A 22,528-nucleotide genomic window follows, 5' to 3' on the forward strand; every position below is an offset into this window, starting at 1 on the left:
AGCCGGGGCGAGCCCTCCCTGCCGGGAGAGGCAGCCCTGCGGCACGCAGCGCCATGGTCTCATGGATCATCTCCAGGCTAGTGGTGTGAGTAGCTGCTGGTCGGCACCCGCACGCGTGTTTCTGCGTGTCCCGTGGCCGCTGTCAGCCCCGCTCGCCCCGGCGGTCAATAACGCGGTGGTGGCGACTCGGCTAAATTTAGCAGGTTGCTGTTAGGGATGGGGCGCTCGGCTGCTGGATGGGTGAGGGAGAAAATAGCTGGGTGAAACGGTATTTTCCAGCGTGGGAAAATGACTGAGGGGTGGAGGGCGAAATGCTGCCGTGCCGTAGAGCGCAAGGTGACAGCGGAGAAGGAGGGCGGATGGCATCGCCCGCTGCTCGGCGAGGAACGGGCCGGGGGTCAGGAGATGGGGATCGAGCATCAGCGGGTGGGAAAATGGACGAGGATTTGGGCAGCGGTGCTTTGTTAGCGGGGCTCGGTGCGGCTGGATGGAACTCGCGAGGGGGCGTGGGAGAGGCGGCCGCGGGGTCTCCTGGCCGCTACCGCTGCTTTCTTCGCTCTTTTTTTTTTTTTTTTTTTTTTTTTTTTTTTTTTTTTTTTTTTTTTGGTAAAAGAAATATCAGATATTTCTTTTCTCTTTGTAACTTGCCGCCCACCCTCTCAAAAGACGTTCTTTATTTCCCTTTAACCTGTCAGTCTGGGGGGAGAAGCGTGTGGCTCTTTGCACTTGTCCTACAGCTTTTCCATGGCTGGAAGTGCTGTAGGTGGGAATACATACAGAAATTCCCTGGCAATTCTTCCCAGGCAACAGGGAGAAAATGGAGCAACCTCGAGGTATATGGTCACCTGCCCCACCCGAGAAGAGATTCAGTGAGAAAAGAGCATTCTTGATGCCACTAGGAAAATTCCAGGAGGGGCAGTTTAGGCTTTAGGTGGGGCAGCAGGATGGCTGATCAGTATCCCATCTGAAAATGTGGCTGGTCAAGGTTAGTACAGTGAATCAGGTGAATCATTTGCTAGTTTTTGCAGCCTGGTACATATAGCTGCAGACTCCGAACATCTGTTGTGCTCTTAAGTTATTGTAGAGGGTCTGCAAGGGCCTGTCACTTTCTTTGTCTGAAAGAAACGTGCCATGATGTTGCACCATCAGCATAGTTCCAGAAAGGCATTTTCGAGGTCTTCTCTTTTGCTATATGGGATGAAACAACAAAAGGAAAACTCACCTTGATCTTAGCTATCTCTGTATGACTAAGCCATGGGGTGCCTGTCAGATACGAAGATTTTGGGGGGTTCCAGAGTTGAATTTTGCCCTAGGAGGTATATGATCTTTAGCTGCAGCTGTTGTTAGCCACTATTGGGATGGTACTTCATCCTGGGAAAGCATATTAAATATTTAATAATTTATTTGGAATAGTATAACTGTGCAGCTATCTCTGACAGCAATGTGAGATGTAGCATGTATTGTCCAAGGCAGCTTTTCTTTCTTCTCTACTGGGCTAATTTCCACTTTGAAAAAAACTGTCATCACATAACCCAGCTAATCCTCCAGAACAAAGAATGTCTACAGAGAGATGGTAGTTTAACTTACTTGCCTCGGCACATGCACATATACATGGGTGATTTCATCTAAGACACATGGGCTGGGTGAGAATGTGATAGGGGCAGGGCATAGAGCGCTTGACATCTGCAATCAGGTAATTAGCTGAACATACAAGCCTTCCTGTTTTTTTCATCTTTATTCATCTGAGTAGCATGTCACAGTAGGAAATCTGCTGTGTAGAGAGCAGTACCAATTATTTGTTATACTAGAATTTCAATAGCAAATAACAATTTGAATATGCAGTGTAAATATTAATCATTTAGTAATCACAGTAATAATTAAAAAAATTCTGCAAGGAAACATAGGGCAAGCCAAGCTTGATCACCACTTTCTTTGCACTGCTATTTAGTATACATCCATCCTTAAAGAATGTTTTGCACCAGGAAGTGCTGGGTTGTTATGATCCTAGCAAGAAACTTGGACTCTGTAGAGAATTGCTTAAAATACCATTTGCTAGAGCTAACATTATAAAGAAAAAAGAGGACAGTATAAATAACCTTATGTCCCTCCAGATGCTGGAAACTCCAAGCTGCCTAGCATGGAACAGGCCTTCAGTCTGGGCACAGCACAGCATGCAGATCTGTCTGTGGAAAGGTTACCTTGCATTTTGGTCTTTTGAGCCCTTACATTATTTAAAAAAAAAAAAAAAAAAGAAAAAGGCAATTTATTCATCATTTCTGCTGTCAAACAAAAAGGGTATTCACCAGAGAACTTGTTGCTGCACTTTTAGATGAAGACAAATAAGGACAGGCAGGTGGTTTAATTGCTGGTGACCACTGTGAGCTTCCTACAGGCTCCTTCATTACAGTTAACCAGCTGAGCTGATCCTGTATCTGAGGGGTACATGCAGGGCAATGCGGGCCAGAAGGCTGAGCACAGACCTGCACCCGCTCAGGTTAGCTGTTAGGTGGATCACTGACTCCTTGGTGTGCAGTGGTCTTCAGATGAGGATCATGACAAAGATTTAATCTATCTAATCTGGTTTCCCATCTCATTATGAATCACTAGTTGATCCGTCAGCACATATAGCTGTGCTCTAAGTAGACTGGCCACCTGGTTGGGCTTTTTTTTCCCCTGCTCATGCCTATTTCATTGTTTTTTCATCAAATCTTACGATCTGATAAGGATTATGAGAAAAGTGGTGTGGTGTGGTTCAGTCACACTGTGAATATTGCTTTGTGCTCTACAACTTCTGCTGATCTCAATGGGTATTATGTCTGATATGACTCAGCTAACAGAAAGGGCTTTAAAACAAAAAGCAAACCTTTGCTTTGGCTCTTGGGTGCTTTGTTGTTTCCATTATCCCTGATTTGGTTGTCACTGTCTCTGTCCTGGTAATTTCTATTTCCAAAATACTGCTGAGGAAGAGTGTGAGCACTTCTCACTCACTTGAGTATGAAGTCAGGCAGTTTACTGCAAACCATCTTCTACATAATTTCAACTTTAGTGTTTGGACTTTGTGTTAACACTGGTCCAGAGTGCTGGCTTGTTCTGTTCTACCTACAAAGGTGTGTGCTGGTAACCTTCAGGAGAGAAATGATAGAAACTTCAGTGCAGCATCTCCTACTGCCATAGCTGTGTGTTAAAGCCGAAGATTTTATTATTGTCAGGATCTGTACTCAATACTGCACAAATGTGAAACAAAAGATAATCCTGTCCCTGGATATCTTTTTTCTTTAAGAGCTCAATTCTTATCTGGCTGAAGTCCAGTAGTTTCTTCATTTACCTCAACAAGAACAAAATCAGGATGTTCTTTTTCTCATGGTGGGAGATTACAGGTGACTTTTCCACCAAGGGGTGTCTGGGATCACTGTGATTGCAATTGTTGCATCTTGGAGTTATTTGTGGCTTTATCTCTCACAATAACTGGAATGGGATTGTATCGTTATTCGTGGGTTAATTATGACCCCTTTTTTATTCATTCATCCATGAATACAGCTGAAAGGACAGTGTGGAACACCTGTATTTCAGTTTCCTCATCAGTGAAGTGTAATGAACTGTGCTGAATTTATCTTCCCTGAGACAGAGCAGAAGGGATCAGTGGCATGTCCTACCCTCTACAGTTTATTGCTATTCATTTTGAAGGAGATTCTTTTTTTCTTCAAGTGGTAGAGGCCACTCTAGCAGAAAGACTTGGGATCTGTCTTTGTTATTGAAGTCCAGTTCGGCTACAGTGCACAGTACTGCCAATACTAGGTGGTTACTGGCCTGCAATACCTTTTGGCTGTTGTCTAAAACCATTTTGAAGTTAAAAGTGGTATATATGAATGCAGCCTATTGTATTTGTGTGGAAATCCTATTCTTTTCCCAACAACATTGGAACTTGCTTTTTGTGCTTGGGATCAGAACAGAACCACAGGTTTTGGCTCCAATTCTGAAAGTCAGGCACATCACACCTCCTGTTGAAAGCCTTTCAGTCTGGAACTTGTGGCAGAGAAAGGAGATGTCAGTAGAAATGAGGCTGGATCAGACAGGTCATCAATAGTTGAGATGATACTGTGTGTCTTAGGCATTTGAATTTTTGCTGTGAGGAGCTTAGAAGCGCATTGCAAATTATTATGAAATTATTAAATATGATCTTCTTGGTAAAAACGCACAGCGTTAATTATGCTTGCTTTTTTTTTTTTTCCCCCCCTGCATTTGTTTCCTTTAAAATCAAAATATCAGTAATGATCTGTCTGATCTTTATGGTTTGATGTGAAGTAGGGTGGCAGTCTCAAGTATGTTCCTTGGTAATTCCTGGCCCTGTGTGGAAGTAGAAGGGATTTGGGGATTTATCAGAAGCATCCTTTCTTCGTCTGTCACTGAAAGTAAGTAGGTCTAAACAAAACCAAAAAAGGAACCAAAGAATTCTTTAAACTGACGAGTGAAATTTCCTTCCTTGTCACAATTTCTCTGCTTTCTCTTTCTTGGTTTCTGTGATGCCATTTTAGCAAGGGTAGGTGAGATCGGCCACCCCCATCCTCAGCTGGTATAAATCCATAGTGCTACTGAGTCAGACATGGATTTAATCAAGAGACGCTGCTTACATCAGTAATGAATTTTCATTTTAGAGAAACTTAGCAGATCCTTCCTCCTCTTGTTTTTCATGTATATGGAAGCCTGAAGAGATTTATGAATGAAAAAACGAAAGAAGTAATTTAATAAAGATTACATTAGAAAAGGATAACTGGTATCTTCTTTACCAGAGACAGGCGGAGACAGGATCAGCTCAAGTGTGTGAGAGCTGTTCTCATGAAGGCATGGCACAGCCCTGTGCTTTTGGTTATTGATGTGTCAGCATTAGCCTCTAACTTGATATATGCCACATACGTGAAGGTCCTTCCTCACAGTCTACATTATTTACTTGGTGCTGGCAGTTGACATGAAGGATTCTGGTATTTATTGCTCTGTATGGGCCTCAACACCAGTGATGCGAAATTATATGAAAATACAGCAGTGGACCTAGTGTGGCTTGACCTCTCTGCTGAGGCTGTGGGATGAGTTTGTAGTAGACTCCTGTGTGCTCTGAAGCTGGGAAGTGGGAAGGGCAGACACACCTGCCATACATGCAGAATTTGCTGAGAAATGTTACCTATACAACAAGGGCGTGTATTGCCTCTGAAATAGATCTTGCAGTCTTGCACTGCTGCTCTTCTTCACATGAAGAGCAGGTGGTCTGTGTGGCTTCCAGCTCAACCCAGCATCCACCACGTGCATCTCTGCTGCAGCCTTTATGGCTCTGCCGAGGGGACAGAACCTGTTGGTGACAGTAACTGACAGAGGAGCATCCAGCGCAGGTGCGACATTTGCTTTGCCCTTCATATGAAATGTGACTGTGCTGATCACACTGCAGGGGATAACACTGCCTGCTGCTTTGTCAACTGTGTCCCAGATTTTCCTGCACAAGCACAGATGTGCTGGAAATGCTCTTAGCCCCAATGGGGAAGGTTTTCTTGTATGCACATCACAGAGGTTACTAGTCCTGGTTTGGTAAGGAGTGACGTTTTACCAGACTTAGAAGTTGTGGAATATAGCTAAGGGGCTTAGCCCTTAGAGTATTTTGCCTTTGTGGGACCCTTTCCATTTCATTGTACTAAAGCACTTTGAAGTGTTAATTTAGTAACTATTATGTCATCAGAATGATTTTTACTGCCATTGCACTGGTAAGGGCACTGAGGCACAGGGAGATCAAGTGAAGTGTCCAGTATTCCACAGATAATCTGTGGTAACAGGTAATATATTTCCTCCAGGCTCCTTGATCAATAAATTAACAAAAGGGGATCTGATTAAGGGAATTGGGCATTGGGTTTGTGGCTTGTTTTATGGATTTGTGATGGCTGTGAGAGATGGAACAAAAGTACAGACTTAAATAGATGCGACCTGAAGCAGTCAAGAAACCAAATCTTCTGAATAATGATCCATACCCTTTCAGATCCTCAGTGCTGTCATCAGTGTCATAGGCAGCAGCATGCAACAACCAGACTGCCTAATTCAGGCTACTAAGTCAGGTGTTACACTACCGAAAATTGGGTACTTAGTCCCAACAGGGAGATTTAGATCCAAGGTACTCAACCTGTGGTCCACAGGCAGCTGGTAGTCCATGAAACATCAGGCAGTCCGTGAAAACATTTCAGCGCTAAAACAGAAACCCTCATACAGGTAGTTGTAAGTTATATACTAAGTGATTTAATCAGGCAATACCATTTTTACTCCATTTTTTAGTTACAAGTTTTTCAATTATATCTACTGAATTAGACTGGATATTAGGAAGCATTTCTTTCCAGAAGGGGTTGTTGTGTGTTGGAATGGTCTCCCAGGTGGTGGAGTCCCCATTCCTGGAGGGGTTTAAGAGTCGAGTTGACCCAGCATGGAGAGATCTGGTGGAGTTGAGAATGGTCAGAGTAATGGTTGGACTAGATGATCCTCAAGGTCTTTTCCAACCGAGATGATTCTGTGTGATTCTGTGAATTGCATTTTTGTAAAATATTAGCATTGCAACATTTTCTCAATTCCATGTGACTTACTGTTTGTCATCTATCCTTAAGCAACACTGGGATATAAAATGAGCTATATGTTTCTTTCAAAGGGTCAGGTGGTTCAGTGATTAAGAAAGGCTGAGAAACATTCTTCCATGCTCTTACTGCAGTTAATCGAGGGAGACAGACATCTCTAAGGAGCTTCCTTAATGTGTTGCACAGAGAGCTGTTTGGTCAAGAGGAAATGCTTGGTACAAAGAAGATAAAGGAGGGCATATAATTGTGCTTCCTACTTCTTGAGAATGTGCATCTAGGTACTAGGCAGTTCATTTGCCTCTCTGCTTCCACGCTTTCAGCAGTCTGAGGTGGTATCTTGGAAACTGTCAAGCTAATCATAAAGGTCTGTGAAGACTGGAGTGCTGCAGAAGTATTGGCTAGTTTGTATTGCCGTAGAACCTTTACGTATCAAATTTTTTTCTATGTCCTCATTATGCAGCTAGGATCTGAGTCTAGGTTTCCTTTTGTTGACATGTTCACTTGATGTGATCAGGACCACTCAGCAGGTTTCAGGTAGGTGTTGTGAGATGAAATGGCTCAATGAAAGGATGCATCCATGTAATGGGGCTCTTTCCAAGCAAAACGCTTAGATAGCAAAATCTCATTTAAATCATCTGTGTTGAAGTTAATCCCACGCTGCTTTTTGCAGAGGAAAGTGTCACATACTTTTGTTATCACTCATATGCTGTTTAGATTGTAAACTCTTTGGGGCAGGAAGCCCAAAACCACCCTAGACAGTGGGGGTTTAGTCTCTAGTTAGTTCTCCTAAGTTCTGTATTAATTTAAAAATGTATGAATAAACGCAACTCTGCTTTCTAGGGGAAAAATTTATGAGACCAATCCTGTGCTCCTCGTTCATTTCTTTGTGACACTGTTACTGGTACAGTGTTCATGTTGTGTTTTGGCATTTCACATGCATGTAGTAAGACAAGATTCATGCTCTGAGGCGATCCTAATTTAAATTATTGAAATACAAGCAAAACAGATGGGGAGCAGAGTGGTGAGATTGAACTAGAAGAAGCAACAAAATGAAAAGTGTGTTTTATTTTTCCATGACCTGCGTGCTTCTAAAGAGAAGGACAGATAACAGACATGCCTGCTCATTCTGCAGGCAGAACCCAGGAAGGCACTCCAGACCTGGAGCTGCACGCCAGGACTAGAAACATGGGTGGTACTTTCCCAAGCTTCATACACTGAACCACTCCATCTTTTGATACAAACCTCAGAGCAGACATATCCCCTTAGTAGGGCACCCTGCTTTTTATTTGTTGTAGACACATTTTGCAGGGTTTAGAGGAGGAGGACAAGGGATTTTTATTTTGATATGGGTGGTAAAGCAGTGACCTGCAGGCTGTTCAAAGCTGTTCCACATAGCCAGAAGAAGGGCAAGGATGGTACCAAAGGAGGAGAGACATTGGTTGTACAGTAAGTAGAAATGAAGATCAAGGATTATGTTTCAGAAGGGATACAGATTTATATGGAGGCAGAGGATTCGGTGTCGTTGCATATTGACTCTTGGGAGCGACAGGGGGACAGCTGGGAACGCTGGCCTGGTGTCATGCCTAGTAAAGGTTTGTTTCTTCAAATGATGCCTACTTGCTTGCTGTGTCCTTTACTGCTAATGCACTAATTGCTAATCAAAAACCAACCAACCAATTCCAAAGAAGGAATCAATCAACTGGTCAGTAATGCTGCAGTCCTTTTCCCCTTCTCGCTCATGGAGCCAACACTAATCTTTTGCTTTTCAAAATGGCAAATTCTGCAGGACAACAAAACCATTGCTGAAGAACCTATTTGTGAGGAGCTAGAAAGAATGCCCCTCATGTCTGGAATTCTGTGCCTTTTTGGACAAGTCCCAGGGATGCCAGGGCAACGTGTGTAGCCTGCCTTTGAGTCTATCAAGCAATTCAGTGCTGACAGTGTCAACAAACAGTTGCAGCTCCTGCTCAAGAAGCACTTTTATTCTGTTGAGTTCATACTGTTGCTTCTTTTCATTCAGCTCAGTTGAGCTCATTTATTCTATTTCTTGTTTCCAGCCTCTAAATAAGTGTTTTTAGAGGAAAGCAAAAAACTGACACATTTCTTGCCTCATCTTTTGGAGGGAGGCTTATGACCTATAAGCAGCCTCATACAAGGGAGAAGGGAAGAACTTGTGCTGCAGATTTTGTATGAGAATACCAAGAGCCTGGATTCAGTGGTGCTACAGACTCCTTGTGGGAAAAGGGGAGTTTATTTATTCTTTCTTAATTTGGTACCTGTAAAATAGGCTTAGTCATAACTTCTGTCCATCTAAACTATCAGTTCTTCTTTACATGTGATAGACCCTGATATGGGCTTGAGGCACATTCTTTGAAGTAGAATTGGAGGGGCAATGTAAATATGAATTTTGAGCTGATTTTCAAGCCAGTGATCAAAAGTTCAGGGGTGCTCTGGGATATTTTTGTGGCAGAGCTTTCCTGACTCTGTCTCTGAGGAGCTCTCGTGGAGGAGTGAATCCAGGAATCTTAGATGACATTTCATGGGGAATACCCTTCTAGGGAGGATAGATGGGAAGCAACTGGTCAAGATCAAGAGCAGAGCAATCACAGGAAGATGACCTTCTCCTGTCATCACAACATTTCATGGCTACCTTTGTCTTTGGCACAGATGTCCTAACACTTGATGTGAGTATGTGGGGAGAGCAGCTTACCCACGCTGCGGGTCACATTAAACAGCCATAGTGATAAGGTTTCTGTTCCGCCTCAGGCGGTTCCTCCAGGGCTGCTCTGGGCCATGCTCAGCTTTGGGCCCTTTCGTGGATGAGCAGTTCAAGACTCTTGAGCCTTATCCTGCTTGTGGAATGGATCTGCTTGTCCTGCTGCCTCTCTTGCTGGGGATTTGGGAGGACATGTGTCTGTGCATGTCTGAACTTAGACCTGTGAACTGCTCATATTGTGTGACCCACAAGAAACTATCCCATGTTAGATTAGCCTGAATAACACTCCTAAAATATACCTGCAGAATTCATGGTGACATTTGAAGGAGAAAGATGGATACTGGAGCTGCCCTGAGGCTAAAAAGCTTTAGTGATGTATTTCATGGGAAAAGATTGAGTGTTTCACTGGGCTGCACATCTGGAGAATGAGTGCAAGACTGGTGACTATATGGAAATGAATTGATGGTCAGTGTTTAGGTTCACAGAATCATGGCACAGTTTGGGTTGGAAGGGATCTTAAGGATCATCCAGTTCCAACCCCCCTGCCATGGGCAGGGACACCTTCCACTAGCCGGAATTGCTCAAAAGCCCCGTCCAACCTGGCCTTGAACACTGCCAGGGAGGGGGCAGCCACAACCTCTCTGGGTGACCTGTTCCAGGGCCTCACCACCCTCACAGTGAAGAATTTCTTCCATCTAATCTAAATCTACCCTCTTTCAGTGTAAAGCCATTGCCTCTTGTCCTATCACTATGTGCTCTCCACCTTCCTTTTAGGCCCCCTTTAGGTACTCGCAGGCTGCTATAAGGTCTCCCTGGAGCCTTCTCTTCTCCAGGTTGAACAACCCCAGCTCTCTCAGCCTGTCCTCACAGGGGAGGTGCTCTAGCCCCTGATCATCTTCGCAGCCTCCTCTGTGCCTGCTCGAGCAGGTCCGTGTCGTTCTGCTGTTGGTGCCCCCAGAGCTGGACACACACTGCAGGGGGGGACTCATGAGAGTGGAGTAGAGGGGGGATTTTCCTGCTGGCCATGCTTCTCTTGATGCAGCCCAGGGTATGGCTGGCTTTCTGGGCTGTGAGCTCACACTGCTGAGTCATATTGAGCTACTTGTCAACCCACACCCCCAAGTCCCTCTCCACAGGGCTGTTCTCAATCCATTCTCTGCCCAGCCTGTATTTGTGCACTGAATGTGTACCTTTGCAAAAAAACCCCACTCTTCTAGCTGGTACTTTTTGCTGGAAATCACAGCAAAGAGGTTGGGGACGTAATGGACACAGGCACTGAATGACACATTTTCCCTTCTAGAGGATCCATCTAGGTCTGAGTTGAAGCATGTTGGCAGGGCAGCTTGGAGGCTGTTTGCATCTTCCCTGGTTTAATTGCACCTATTTTGCAGCTGAACAAAGGATTCCACTTTCCAGGTTTATTATTTTCACTCTGCTTATAAGGATTTTGGTCAAAACAGAAAGATGTTGCTATTTAGAAAGAACATTAATAATTAAATTGAGGTACTCAGGGGAACATACCCCATAAGGATGGATTTGTTGAATTTAAGTAGATCATAATAATTTCCATGGCAACACACTCTGCTGTCCTATATATGAAAGGGTCTTTCTTGTAGGAGCGAATGCTGAGAGGAAGCTGTTATTTAAAATAGATACCTTAAAAACACAGACAGTGAAATAAGAATAGTTTCCTGCACAAATGTTGGAATTTTCTCATGTTATATTCTGCTAACCTCTTTTCATAGCTGTCAGAATCAGTCAAATCCCCTGCTGACTAATGATTTAGAAAGAAACTGTGATCTAATGATCCTTTCTCAGGATATCATCTCGCTCTCGTAGATATACCCATATCTGCGGGTGTGTATAGCTATAACTGTTGTGTGGCTGTAACACAGACTTCTGTGGTCATTTTGAACAGGCCTACTAGAATCTCTGTGTTTTACTGCCTATACCTGTGTCTGTGATAGTAGTCTCCTGCCTCACAGCATTAGATAAAGCTTGTATTTTGGTAGCGTTTTGAGACCCTTGTATATGGTGTGTTCTGTTACAGCCAACTGTTAGAAGGAATTTGTAATGACAGTCTAGCACCTGAACACTTAGAGATCTAATTGAGTAACCACATATTCACTTAGAAGATTTGGAGATTCTTAGATCCAACAGGAATTGCATCAACTCTTTTTCTCTAATCTAACAATCAAATAAGGGTCTCATTTCATATACTCAAAAAAAGCCTTACGGGCACTTGATCACAGTTACAGAATTCTTGTGAAATGAAAAGTGATCATCCAAACAGAAAAGATGGAATTTAATAGAAAAGTTATTGATGTAACTATCTAACAAAAACCCCACAGTATATGAGGGGAAGAAAAATTTAGTTCATATCTGGAATAACTGCAGTTTCTCTGTTTTGTCAGTGGAAGTAGGCTAAGTGGTGCATTCCCAAATTTTAACAAGAACTGCCACAAAAATTCCCAGTCCTGGCTTGTGGTAAACCTGGAGGATCAAGGGTGGATGTTCTGCAGATAGAGGGAATAAATAGCTGGAAAATGCTGATTCAGTGGAAACCTCAATCATTTTCTCATCCCTAAGGCAATATCAGGGCTTCAAGTTGTAGTGCAGCTCTGCTGAAGTCAGTGAGTGGTGTAAATCTACCCAGGTCAGAATCCCAAGGTTGTGTCTGTAGCTCAGAAAGGTGGTGGCCTTGTAGAGGGTGCCAGCTGGATCCTAGAAAACTGACTATTGTAGGAGAGAAGCCAGCCAGTTCAAGACAACAGAGGACTTCTGTCCGTATCAGTCTCAAGTTAAACTGCCCTTTGAGTGGTGACAGCTAGAGGATAGAGGCTCCCAAGGGCATGATTCTGTCAGGACAGTTATTTTATATACTTTCTTTCATTTTAGTGTTGGCAGTTTCGTCACTAGGTTGGAATATGGCTTTACCTGCACTTCAGCAACCAAAGCCAATCAAACGGGCCATCCCCGAAGCTTCTAATCAAGACATTTCTGACTGTAGATCTGGAGTGCTCTGGTGAGCTTCACTATTGAGCTTCTCTCTGGTAAGCATGAATACCCACTGAAAGCTGAGGACGAAGAGCATGACCACCTTCTCTTTAGATTTGGTCTAAAGAATTCTAATGACTTACTGCAGACCACCTAAATGTGTATCTTTTAAAAGCTACTTTAATCATGTCAGGCAGAAACTCTGACATCTCTTACGCTTCATCCCTGTATCTTTATGTGAAGATCTGTTACAGAGGGTGCTGCACATGGCAGCAGGCTGTGGTTAGCTAGCACGCTGAAATTAGCTCTTAGCTTGCATCCTGGATCCTGGTTATCTCAAATCCCTTTTAGTGCAGGCTTTCCAGAACTGCCAATCCCAAGGGCTCACTGACAGCCATTTCTTGAGCCCAAGGGGATGTGACATACATGACTGATGATACAGACCCTATGCATATTTCTACAGATTATTCCTAGGTCACTGAAGAAGGAGCAGAGCTGTTTAAGCGACTACATACAGCCAGAGTGAAGGATCTTGTCTGTTGTCTATGAGGCAGGACATGAATTTTAAGTACATAAATACTATGCCAGATTTTGCATGGTACTGGAAACTGAACCAGTCTGCTTTCCTTGTAGTTTGTGTGTGATTCATGGTTAATCTCATCAAAGTAATTCTGTGAAATCTCTTCCCCTCCCCCTCCCCTCTCTCTAGGATTTACTTATAGATTAGATATTTTTCCTCTTTGCTATAGTGTGTCCTGAGGTCTTTGCACTCTGATGTGATATACAGGCACTGGAATAGCTCAGCATTCTTTTTCAATTATTATTCTGCTGAGGTTTGCAGATACTTGGCTGTAACAAATCAGATTCCTATTCAAACACTACTGTGTTTTAGGTATATTCTTGAAACCAAGAAACCTCACTCTGGGCAGTCAAGCCATGAATGGCTGATGTCTGTGAAGATCCAGTTCTTAAGGTGCATTTTATACAGCTACATGTTGTGTTTGAAACAATTAACTATTTAATTTCAAAATAGTAATGCTTTGTTTCTAGAGAGTGGCACTTGCAAACACTGTCATCCTTCTGTGTGAATCTTCTTGCCTGGGAAGGAGAACAAACACTGGACTGTGGCATTTAAACCAGCAGTATTACAATGAATAAGAAGTAATGGAAAAGCATACATAAGATAGCAGGCAGTGTGGGTGTTCCCACAAAAAGTACAAGCTGCCTTCTCAAGCAGCTGCTTGCTTAGAAATCTCAGTAATGGACTTGGAAGCATTGGCTGTCTTTCCCTTTGCTTTCCTCTAAAGTTATTTCTGTGAAGTCTCCATCTGCCTCCTAAGCCTCAGTTTATATTTCATTTTATATTTTGAGTAGCTTCCAGCTGCAAGGTATATGTGTGTAAGAGAAGGTGAGAAGGGAAAAGAGGTGAAGTCACTAAGCCAAAAGAAAGAGAACAGGCAAAGCCTTTACCCTTCTGCATTCTAAAATGCACTGGCTTTTTATCCAAGCCCAAAACAAAGAGATATTCCTCATGGTGTAAGAATGGAGCTATGCCTGTGTCACAGGCTTTGATCTGAACACATTTGTGTTTGGGGAAATGCAGAATAGAAGAGAGTGGCATGGCTTATTCCTTTTGCTCTCTAATGCTCTCAGCCAAAGCCTGAAATTCAGAAAGATATGAGAAGTCTGGGAGAGATCAAAATTGAATGCAAATGGGAACATGACATCTTCTGTCAGAACAAAGATTTAGTATCTGGGTAGCATTACTGTTTGGAGGGATTAAAAAAACCTGAGTCAAACCCCTCACCTCTTCAACAAATTGTGAGACTGGATTTAAAATCCCGACTTCTGTAGTATGTGCATATAGATTCTTTGATTTGTACTCTGAACTTGCAAGATTGTTTGTGTGCTCTTTGCTGAAAAAACATTGTCTGAGAATTTATTTTGAACTGAGATGTTCCTATAATCACTTCCAAGAAATCACCCGATGAAATTAAATGAACAAATGTGAGAACTGGCAGTATTATGGTACTGAGCTGCGCTCCCAGAGTGAGATCATCTAAGTGTAATGATGACAGTGATAAAGGCTAGCACAGAAGCATAGCCTGGAAATTGAGACTTCTGTTTCCAGATCTCACACTGGCTCTACCTGGGCTGTGACTAATCTGCTGATGGTGAAAACCATTTAATTTCCAGCATGGTCAATGAAACCTGTAGATGTTCATCATCTCTGAAAACTGACCGTTGTCTCAGATTTCTTCACAGACTTTTACCCTAGGAATCTTTCTGTCCACAATTTGTCATTTCCAGATGATGTCATGAAGCTCTCGGTATGAAGTGCTGTACTGTGAGATACTTCAATAGCTGTGAGATACTGTCCTTGCTATTTAGTCTCTGCACTTTAGATAGTAGCTGGCTGTTAAAAACTGTAACGCAAATGAGTAGTAGTAGTGCTATAAAAATCGGTGGAAGCTAAAAGAAACCCTTCCTCTGCCTTACCTTTATTTAAAGACTCAAAATGCACTTACTAAAACATTACAGGGACTGAAATGTGGAGTCCTTGGTGTAACAGGAAAGTGTTTAACCTGTTAAGCTTCAGGGAGAAGCTATGGTAAGATAGGAAAACACCAGAAATTAAACAAGGAGATCAGATGTTGGTCAAGAAATACAAAAACATGGAGATACTTAATGAGGTAAGATGGTTTGGGAGGAGCAGGGAATGAATTGTCTAGCAGAAGAGTATTTAGTTGTGGAATGAATCATGATATGGGAAAGTTAAATAGATGTAAAGAGATTCCAAAGTTCAGAAGAAAAGTCTTGCATTTTAAGAAACATCCCAGAGTGCTGAGGAAATGTGTCTAAATTTCAATATTTCTCTCCTGATGTGTATATCTGTACATATATACTCTTTCTTGAACAAAACCCAAGGATATTTTAGAATCCTGTGCAAACTGCATGAGTTATATCTGTCACATGCACCTTGCAAAGTGAATTGCAAGTCAGAAATTTTTAACTTGGGCTGTGGTTCTGGGCAACATGCAAGTATTACTGAGGGAATGGCATGAATTTCAGAGGCTGTGCAACTGCATCTCCTCCTGAGTGTATTAGTACACCCACACTGCGTGCTGGTATGCTCCAAGCCAGAAACAGTGACAGTATCCTGCCCAACCCCAGCAAGTTAAAGGCACAACAGACACAGCTTTTGCATGTCAGCACTGCATGATGAATGTCCAACCAGGGGATTACTCACCTGGGCCTTTGAGAAACCAATCTGTAAAATGGGGATACAAGAACGTAACTATTTCCCAAAAGCTTGGACAGAACTAATTGAGGATGGTAAGACTTAGCGAGGTGCTGATATTTCTGTGCCTAGGGTCCTGCTATGCACTCAGTTATAGTGCTGAAAAGCCTCTTAGAATTAGTAGGTCAGAGAAATTAAAGCTTCCTGAATCCTGGCATGTGTGTTTGTCCTGTTACTAACATAAGTGAACCCTTTGAAAGTGCTGAATATAACTCTGCTTAGAAACAGTTTCGTTTAATCTTTATTCATTTAACCTGAAAATACAATTCTCCAACTTCTAAAGGATGAATTTAGGGACTGTGACAGAGATTGTCATTTAAGGAAGCCCTTTAAATAAGTGTCAGCTCAATCAAGGCTTTGCTGGATGTTGCATCCTCTGATCCTTTTAAAAATGATCATAGCAGGACTATTAGCCATGTGTATGGGTAATTTACCTTCTCCATGAGCTTCCCAGCTCTAGCAAAAGAAAAGATGTTTGTTTTATCTCCACATACATACCATGGGCTGTGGTGTTTGGCATACAAAGCTGATAATGACCTCCCTACTAGTGGCTTTATGAAAGAATCAATCATGCAACAGCATTACCATAAAACCATTATATTTTGCAATGACACTGCACAGTTAATGACACAAAGCCTTACACTGTGAATATGTGGCTGTAGAGGTAAGGGAAATCTAGCTGTTCTAGCTCACCAAAAATGGCTGAGCAAGAAAATCAAAGTAATAAGTGTTTGTAAATATTAATTTCATCTCCCTAGCCTCCTTTTTTTAAAGCTTTTTGCTAACTGCAACTTGGTCCGTGTTAAGTCCTAGAGTTAAAACAATGTAGGTACTATTCTTCACATACTTTCCTTGGCAGTCAAGTTTTGTTTTACAGGTAGCTAAGTGAGGTTTGTAGTACTGTAACAGCTCATTTGGAATAGGCTAAAAAGAGCATTTTTCAGAGTCTTGCTGTAGCGTGACGTCTGTTATTATCATGCCATGACCCCAGCTTAGCTCCTTGGGGACAGCAGCACTTACAAAGGGAAGGGTGTGGTGTGGCTGAGCAAGAAGATTCTCCAAGCAGCAAGGAAAAGTCTCATCATTCAAGGAGTTGGTCCCTGGCTCTTCTGCACCTCTGATGAGGGGAAGGGTGTAGTGCTGTTTTCTTCCAGATCTTGAGACAGAGGTGGTTTATTAACAGGGCTAGACAACTCATTGAGGAAAGTGGTTGTTTCCCTCTATTTTGCAAGTGAGAGAAGGAGAGGTGAGCAGGCTAAGTTTGTTCAGCCTGAACCAAGAGATGATGAAGGGGAGATCTTATAGCTGTCTTCAAAAACATGATGGGTTGTTACAGAGAAGATAGAGCCAGGCTTTTTGTGGAGGTGCTCAGTGAAAAGGTGAGAGGCAATGAACCCAAGCTGCAGCAAAGGAAATTTTGTTAAGATATAAAGAAAAAAAATTTCAAAGCAGGGGTAAGCAAACACTTGAACAGGGGTCCAGAGATGGAGATACTGAAAATTTGACCAGATGGGGCCTCGAAGAACCTGATGTAAACTCGAGGTTAGTCCTGTTTTGGATTAAAGACTTGTAGAGATCTCTTTCTACCTAAATTACTCTGTGATTCTAGTCTAAAGGACACATATCTATTTCTTACATTTGCCATTCTTTCACTTGAACAGTTTCCAGTAGCACACTAAATGGTATCTGTCACATGGGTTTTGCTCTTTCTCTTCACAGGGGGGAGAGGGTGGGGAAGAAAGGTGTTTACAGTGGGTTGGTTTAGTGTTGGTGGGCTTTTTAAATATCCAAGCTGCTGTTCATTGATATACAGGAGAAAGCAGGCTGATGATTTATGTCTGGCAGGAGATTGGTGCTCCTCCTTACATGGTGGGTGAGTCTGGTTCCTCCAGAATCAACTCTGGAAGAACTTACTCTCCAGTGACTGATGAAGCTCCTTGGTAGTACAGAAGCCAAAGTGTTGTCTGTCCCCTATGTTCTTCAGGAGAACTTCAGGACATTCAGTAGGTATTTTACATCCTGACCATTGTGGACTGTGAAGGAGCAAGATGTGAAACAAGACCAAGGAGGATGCCACTGTACTGCCATGTTGGTGTGCTTTTCATTTCATGTGTGAGCCCTAGTTCATCGTCTGCCCATGCATCCCATAATGAGTCTCATACCCCTGTAGGTACTAACCACCCCCAGTCTGTAAGGTGTTCTAGAAAGCCTCTCCCATTAACTCGTCGTGGTGGGTGTCACCCCCATGGGGCTGATGCTGTGCTGGGAGCCCTAAGAGGTGCTGGATCAGGGTATTATTTAGGCTCTCCTACCTGCTGGTTTTTATCCCTTATCCTAACACTGTGATTTAGGATTAACCACTAAATGGTCATTTTTTATTCTAATTTATTTTAATTAGACAAAGTAATTTTACTGGTAGTTGAAGCTGAATTTAGAGGTGTAGCCAGAAGCTCTGATTGATTATTCATTAGTGACCCGTGGCTTCAGTATGGAGGCTTGTTTCCTTCTGATTTTTCCCCCTTTATGTTTAGGCCAGACTGGAGGCTGGTCTGTATCAGTTTAGCTCCAGCTGGAGATCTCTCCCTCCTTGTTTATCTCAGTTGTACCATGCATTTCATTAAGATGCTGTTATTATCCATATAAAATGGAGGGATTAAAAAGGATGAATAAAATGAGAAATACCTTGGAGGAGAGAACTCTATTAAATTCACACTAGAAAGCCTTGTTAAATGTGTACAAGAAAAGACTAGAAGTCTGTCTTTTTCAAGCTGTATGACAGCGTCTCATTTTCCTTTCTTTATGCAGGTCCTAGTAAAAAAAGCAGGTGTCCAGCCCCTCCCTAAAATGTTGTTATAGTCCCCAGAAGAAATACCAATCAGTGTCTGTGGGCCATAAAGAGAAATGTGGTTTGCGTGGCCTGTGAACTCCCTGCAATGTCGCAGCTGTTACACATAGCATGTGGCATTCTGTTACCCATACTAATGGGAGATGAGATGGTCTGAATATTTTGATATTACCTGTTGAATCATCTTGCCTTAGTTTTCCTACACTCTTGCTTTAAAACTAGGCGCTACTCGTGTCTCTGACATAAGCTTTCTGTATAATTTCAAGTGAGTCTCACTGTCCTTATTATTTAAAAGAGACATAAAACACTAATGACCACAAATCAGTGGAAGATTTGATACTCAAGTCACTGATATTTATACTGCACTTTGAAATCCTTATTTGAAAGATGTTATCAAAGTGAGAAGAAATGTTTTAAAGATAGGTGTGCATTTTATTTGTTTGTTTACTTAACTAGGAGTTAGATACCAGCTCTGGAACAGAGTTGTGTCCTACATAGAATCACAGAATCATTCAGGTTGGAAAAGACCCTTGGGATCATCAAGTTCAACCATCAGCCCAACTCTACAAAGTTCTCCCCTGCACCACATCCTCCAACATCTCATCTAAACGGCCCTTAACCACATCCAGGGATGGGGACTCCACCCCCTCCCTGGGCAGCCTATTCCACTCTCTGACCACTCTTTCTGTGAAAAATTTTTACATGTTTTCAATGTGGCTGGTCCCTCCAAATGTTTGGTCTTCTAGTTTTTCTGGTTAATGTTCTACAGTCCTCAGAGGTGTAAGTAGTTAAGGTCAGTTACTGTTGGAAGGAGTTATGCTGTTTATTGTTAATTTACTAGCATATTTATAGAAATGCTCATACAGTAGTAAGATTTTCGCCTCAGGCTGTTCTGCACCAAGCTGGCCATGACCATGCCTTGTACCCGTTCTTACACCAAACTGCTCTCCTTGGTTAGTGCAGAGATCTGACTGGGGTTTATATCCTCCTCCAAGAGCTTGTGGAAATCTCTGAGACCTGGTGCTGCCAAGAGCAACTGTGGGACTGCTCTGTTTGTTTCAGTGGATTGAACCATTGGTAACCCATGGGAAGTCAATATTTTTCATGGCTTTGACTGGACATTTGAGCCAAAGAGGTCTTTTGTTTTGATTTTTAAATTATGACGGGGAGCTAAAATATTCCTTTCACTGAGTTAAGCACTTCTAGTAATAGTCTGTCTGGGAAGCTGAAGAAACATTACTGTAAGAAGATTATGTTGCAATTGATTTGGATGAGTTATAGTTCCATTTAATTTTTTATTCCTGTTTTCTGTCCCATGAGTACAACACTAGAAGTCTAAAGCTGTCTTTCAGTGAGGAATAGACAAATAGGAGCCCTTGTGTTTCTCACCATATCCTCAGACAGTGGTAGCCCTTATGGTTTGACGGGGAAACTCTTACATAACCTGAATTGAGTTTTTGGATACACAGAATGTAGGATTAGGTTCTAACTTGGGATTTCTGTACATTTTTACACTTCCTAAATGTTGATTCACATAGCATCAGTTAAAATAACTCCAGAACAATAATTGCAGCATGGTCTTTGTCATTTTGTATGAAAATAACGTAGAGCTTCTTTGTTGATGTGCAATCCATATTTTATACCTTTTTTAGCCTAGAAATGAGTTTGGTTAGGTATATATCTCTTTCTGTTCCTTTTTGTATCACGAGCCTACCATATATCTGTAGGCTAACTCACAATACAGATTTTAGACCATCTGTCATTTCTAGAATATAATGTCAGTGCTTCTAAAAAAGCCTTTTTCCACATAAACATCCCCCTCTCCAGAGTCAGGAAAAGCAGCCCTTCCCATGTAAAACATACCATTTAGTTTTCAAATTGCCATTTATCTGACCTGGAAAAAGACAGGGCTCTCAAAGCAGGAGCTATACGGTCATTACTGGATAGGGAAAACATCAAGGCCACACAGATGTGAAGCCCTGCCTGTTTAGAGCAGTGAAGCTGGGTGAAGGTCTGACCTCGTCACATAGCAGAGAATGTTTTCTTCTCTAAAAGGCACAGATTTTATTTCCCTTAATATTCCACTTTGATGAATTATTTCTTCTCCCCTGAAAGGGTCTGAACGAAGCGGTGCGCTGTGCCAGCACTGGGAGAAAGCTCCGTGCCATGGACTGCTTTCTCTGCAGTCCTGCTGAGCTGAAGCACAGAGAGGGGAGAGCAGCAACAGGGCAAATGCCTCCGATGAGGCCCACGAAACACTATCTCTTGCAGGCAGCTGCTGGGAGCCTTGTCACATGTGCCAGGCACGGTGTTGCTATCAACCTGCAGCTTCTCACCCATGGGTCGGGTCCCCACACCAACGTTACACACCCTTCATGCAGACACTTCCTTTAAAACATTGCCTCGGGAGCAAACAAACTCCCCTTGCTCATCAGCAGCCCACCTCTGCTGGGGCAGAGAGATCCACTGAAGGCAGCAGGAGTTAGAACAGACCAGCTTAGTAAGCCATTTACCTGCAGTAGATTTGCTTCCTAAAATAGCTGCAGAGCCATGGGGTATTTTTATAGCAGCTACACAGGCCATTTCTGTTCTGAAGGGCTGTAAAGAAAACTATGAAGCATTAGCCTGTGTGTAAACTGATGCAATGCTGCCTGAGTTTGAAGACAGCCTGGGAAAATAACCCTGGGAAATGTGAAGTACTTGCTTAATCTTGCCTGGGCTTTAAATATGATACTCGAGGGTGTCAATCTAAACATGAACCCTATGAGACCCTTCACTGCTGGTAGTTTCAGTAGGAATGTCAGGTTTTAGTAGTCATCATATGCATTATCTTAACAATCACAGTATTTTACAAGGTCTCTCCATCAGTAGTATTGTTATTTGAGTATTTTTATCTTCTGACTGTAACAAAAAGTAAGGAAAAGGAAATCACATTTACCTTCTTCAGACAAGTCTGAATACAGGAGCTCAACATGAGTAATAGTTGTGTGATAGTTCCAGGCTGGCCAAGGCGACTTCCTTCACCCGCCCCCCTTGTCACATCTCTTCACCTGTTCGTGCCCGGCCATCTTCCAGCTCCCATGGGAGGAGTGCCCTGGCTGAGGGGGGAAAATGAAAAGGAAAAAAAAAAAGGAAAAAAGGTGGTGTCAACTGGAGAGGAGTATGTGCTGCTTTGGGAAGATCAAGACTGCTTAAATTAGAAGCCTCAAGGACAGCCCTTGCTCTTGCTATTTCTACTGGAAGGACAGTTGGGTGTCCCTTTACCCCACAATTGCACCAAGAGGAGAGATTAGGTTTTGCTAGCCGTTAGGTCATATTAACCAAGACAAAGTTTGCAGTTTGCTTCTGCAGTAGCGTGGCTGAGAACTCTGAGGTTGGATCTGGATGGAAAGCAGAACGTCTTTGTGTTAGACACTGAGTTCTCCTGGGCCTGCCCTCTGTTTCCTTGGCACTGTGGGTGTGTGTGGTGCTTCGGAAGTACTCACGAGGACAAGGTCTCAGCAGCCCAGAGGAGCTAAACAGGTCACTGACTGAGGTGGCGGGGAGGAATGTTTCTGAAAGCAGAGAGACGTGCTGGGTGACTCTTCAAGTGGAGCTTCACACCTTGTGGAGATGGTGCACAACTGGACAAGTGACATGGGCACAGCTGCAGGGTTGTCCTCTGCAGCACAAAACCAACAAGGATATTTGATTCCAGTTGCAAATGGAGTTTGAAGTGATCTTGATCTGTCTCATGGGTGTCAGGGCCCTTGTGGTTTCTTTGAAGGATGTTTTTGTCACTGAGGTATTCTCAGACTGTATCTGGGTGTCAGGCTGGCACGGCTGATACCCACGTCTTCTGGGGGCCAGGGTGGGGATGGTGTCAGCTGTCACCATGAGGGTGAACAGGCAAATGCCCAGCTGCCCTGGAGCCACTGTGCAGGACCCATCCTGCTGCAGAATGACCACAAAGAATCTGCAGGAGCCATCTCCCAGGGAGTATCACCCCTGAACCACCTCCTCTGCAGCTGGTGCCTCTTCCACCCCAGTCCCTTCTTGGATATCAGGCATTTGGCCTGTCAAGGGACTAACGTTAA

At 43.0% G+C, this 22,528-nt stretch overlaps 1 protein-coding gene across 2 annotated transcripts in view; it reads left to right on the top strand.

Moving 5' to 3' along the window:
• Positions 1-22,528, top strand: part of REEP1 (receptor accessory protein 1) — a 72,638-nt gene that overhangs the window by 1,257 nt on the left and 48,853 nt on the right. For both annotated transcript variants that reach the window (XM_026846596.1, XM_026846597.1), the window contains exon 2: positions 3-85. In XM_026846596.1, coding sequence (XP_026702397.1) covers positions 54-85 — 32 coding nt within the window. In that variant the 5' untranslated portion in view covers positions 3-53. The remainder of the gene's footprint in view (positions 1-2; positions 86-22,528) is intronic.

Source organism: Athene cunicularia (assembly GCF_003259725.1).
Source record: "Athene cunicularia isolate RWA chromosome 4 unlocalized genomic scaffold, athCun1 chr4_part1, whole genome shotgun sequence".
NCBI lineage: Eukaryota > Metazoa > Chordata > Aves > Strigiformes > Strigidae > Athene > Athene cunicularia.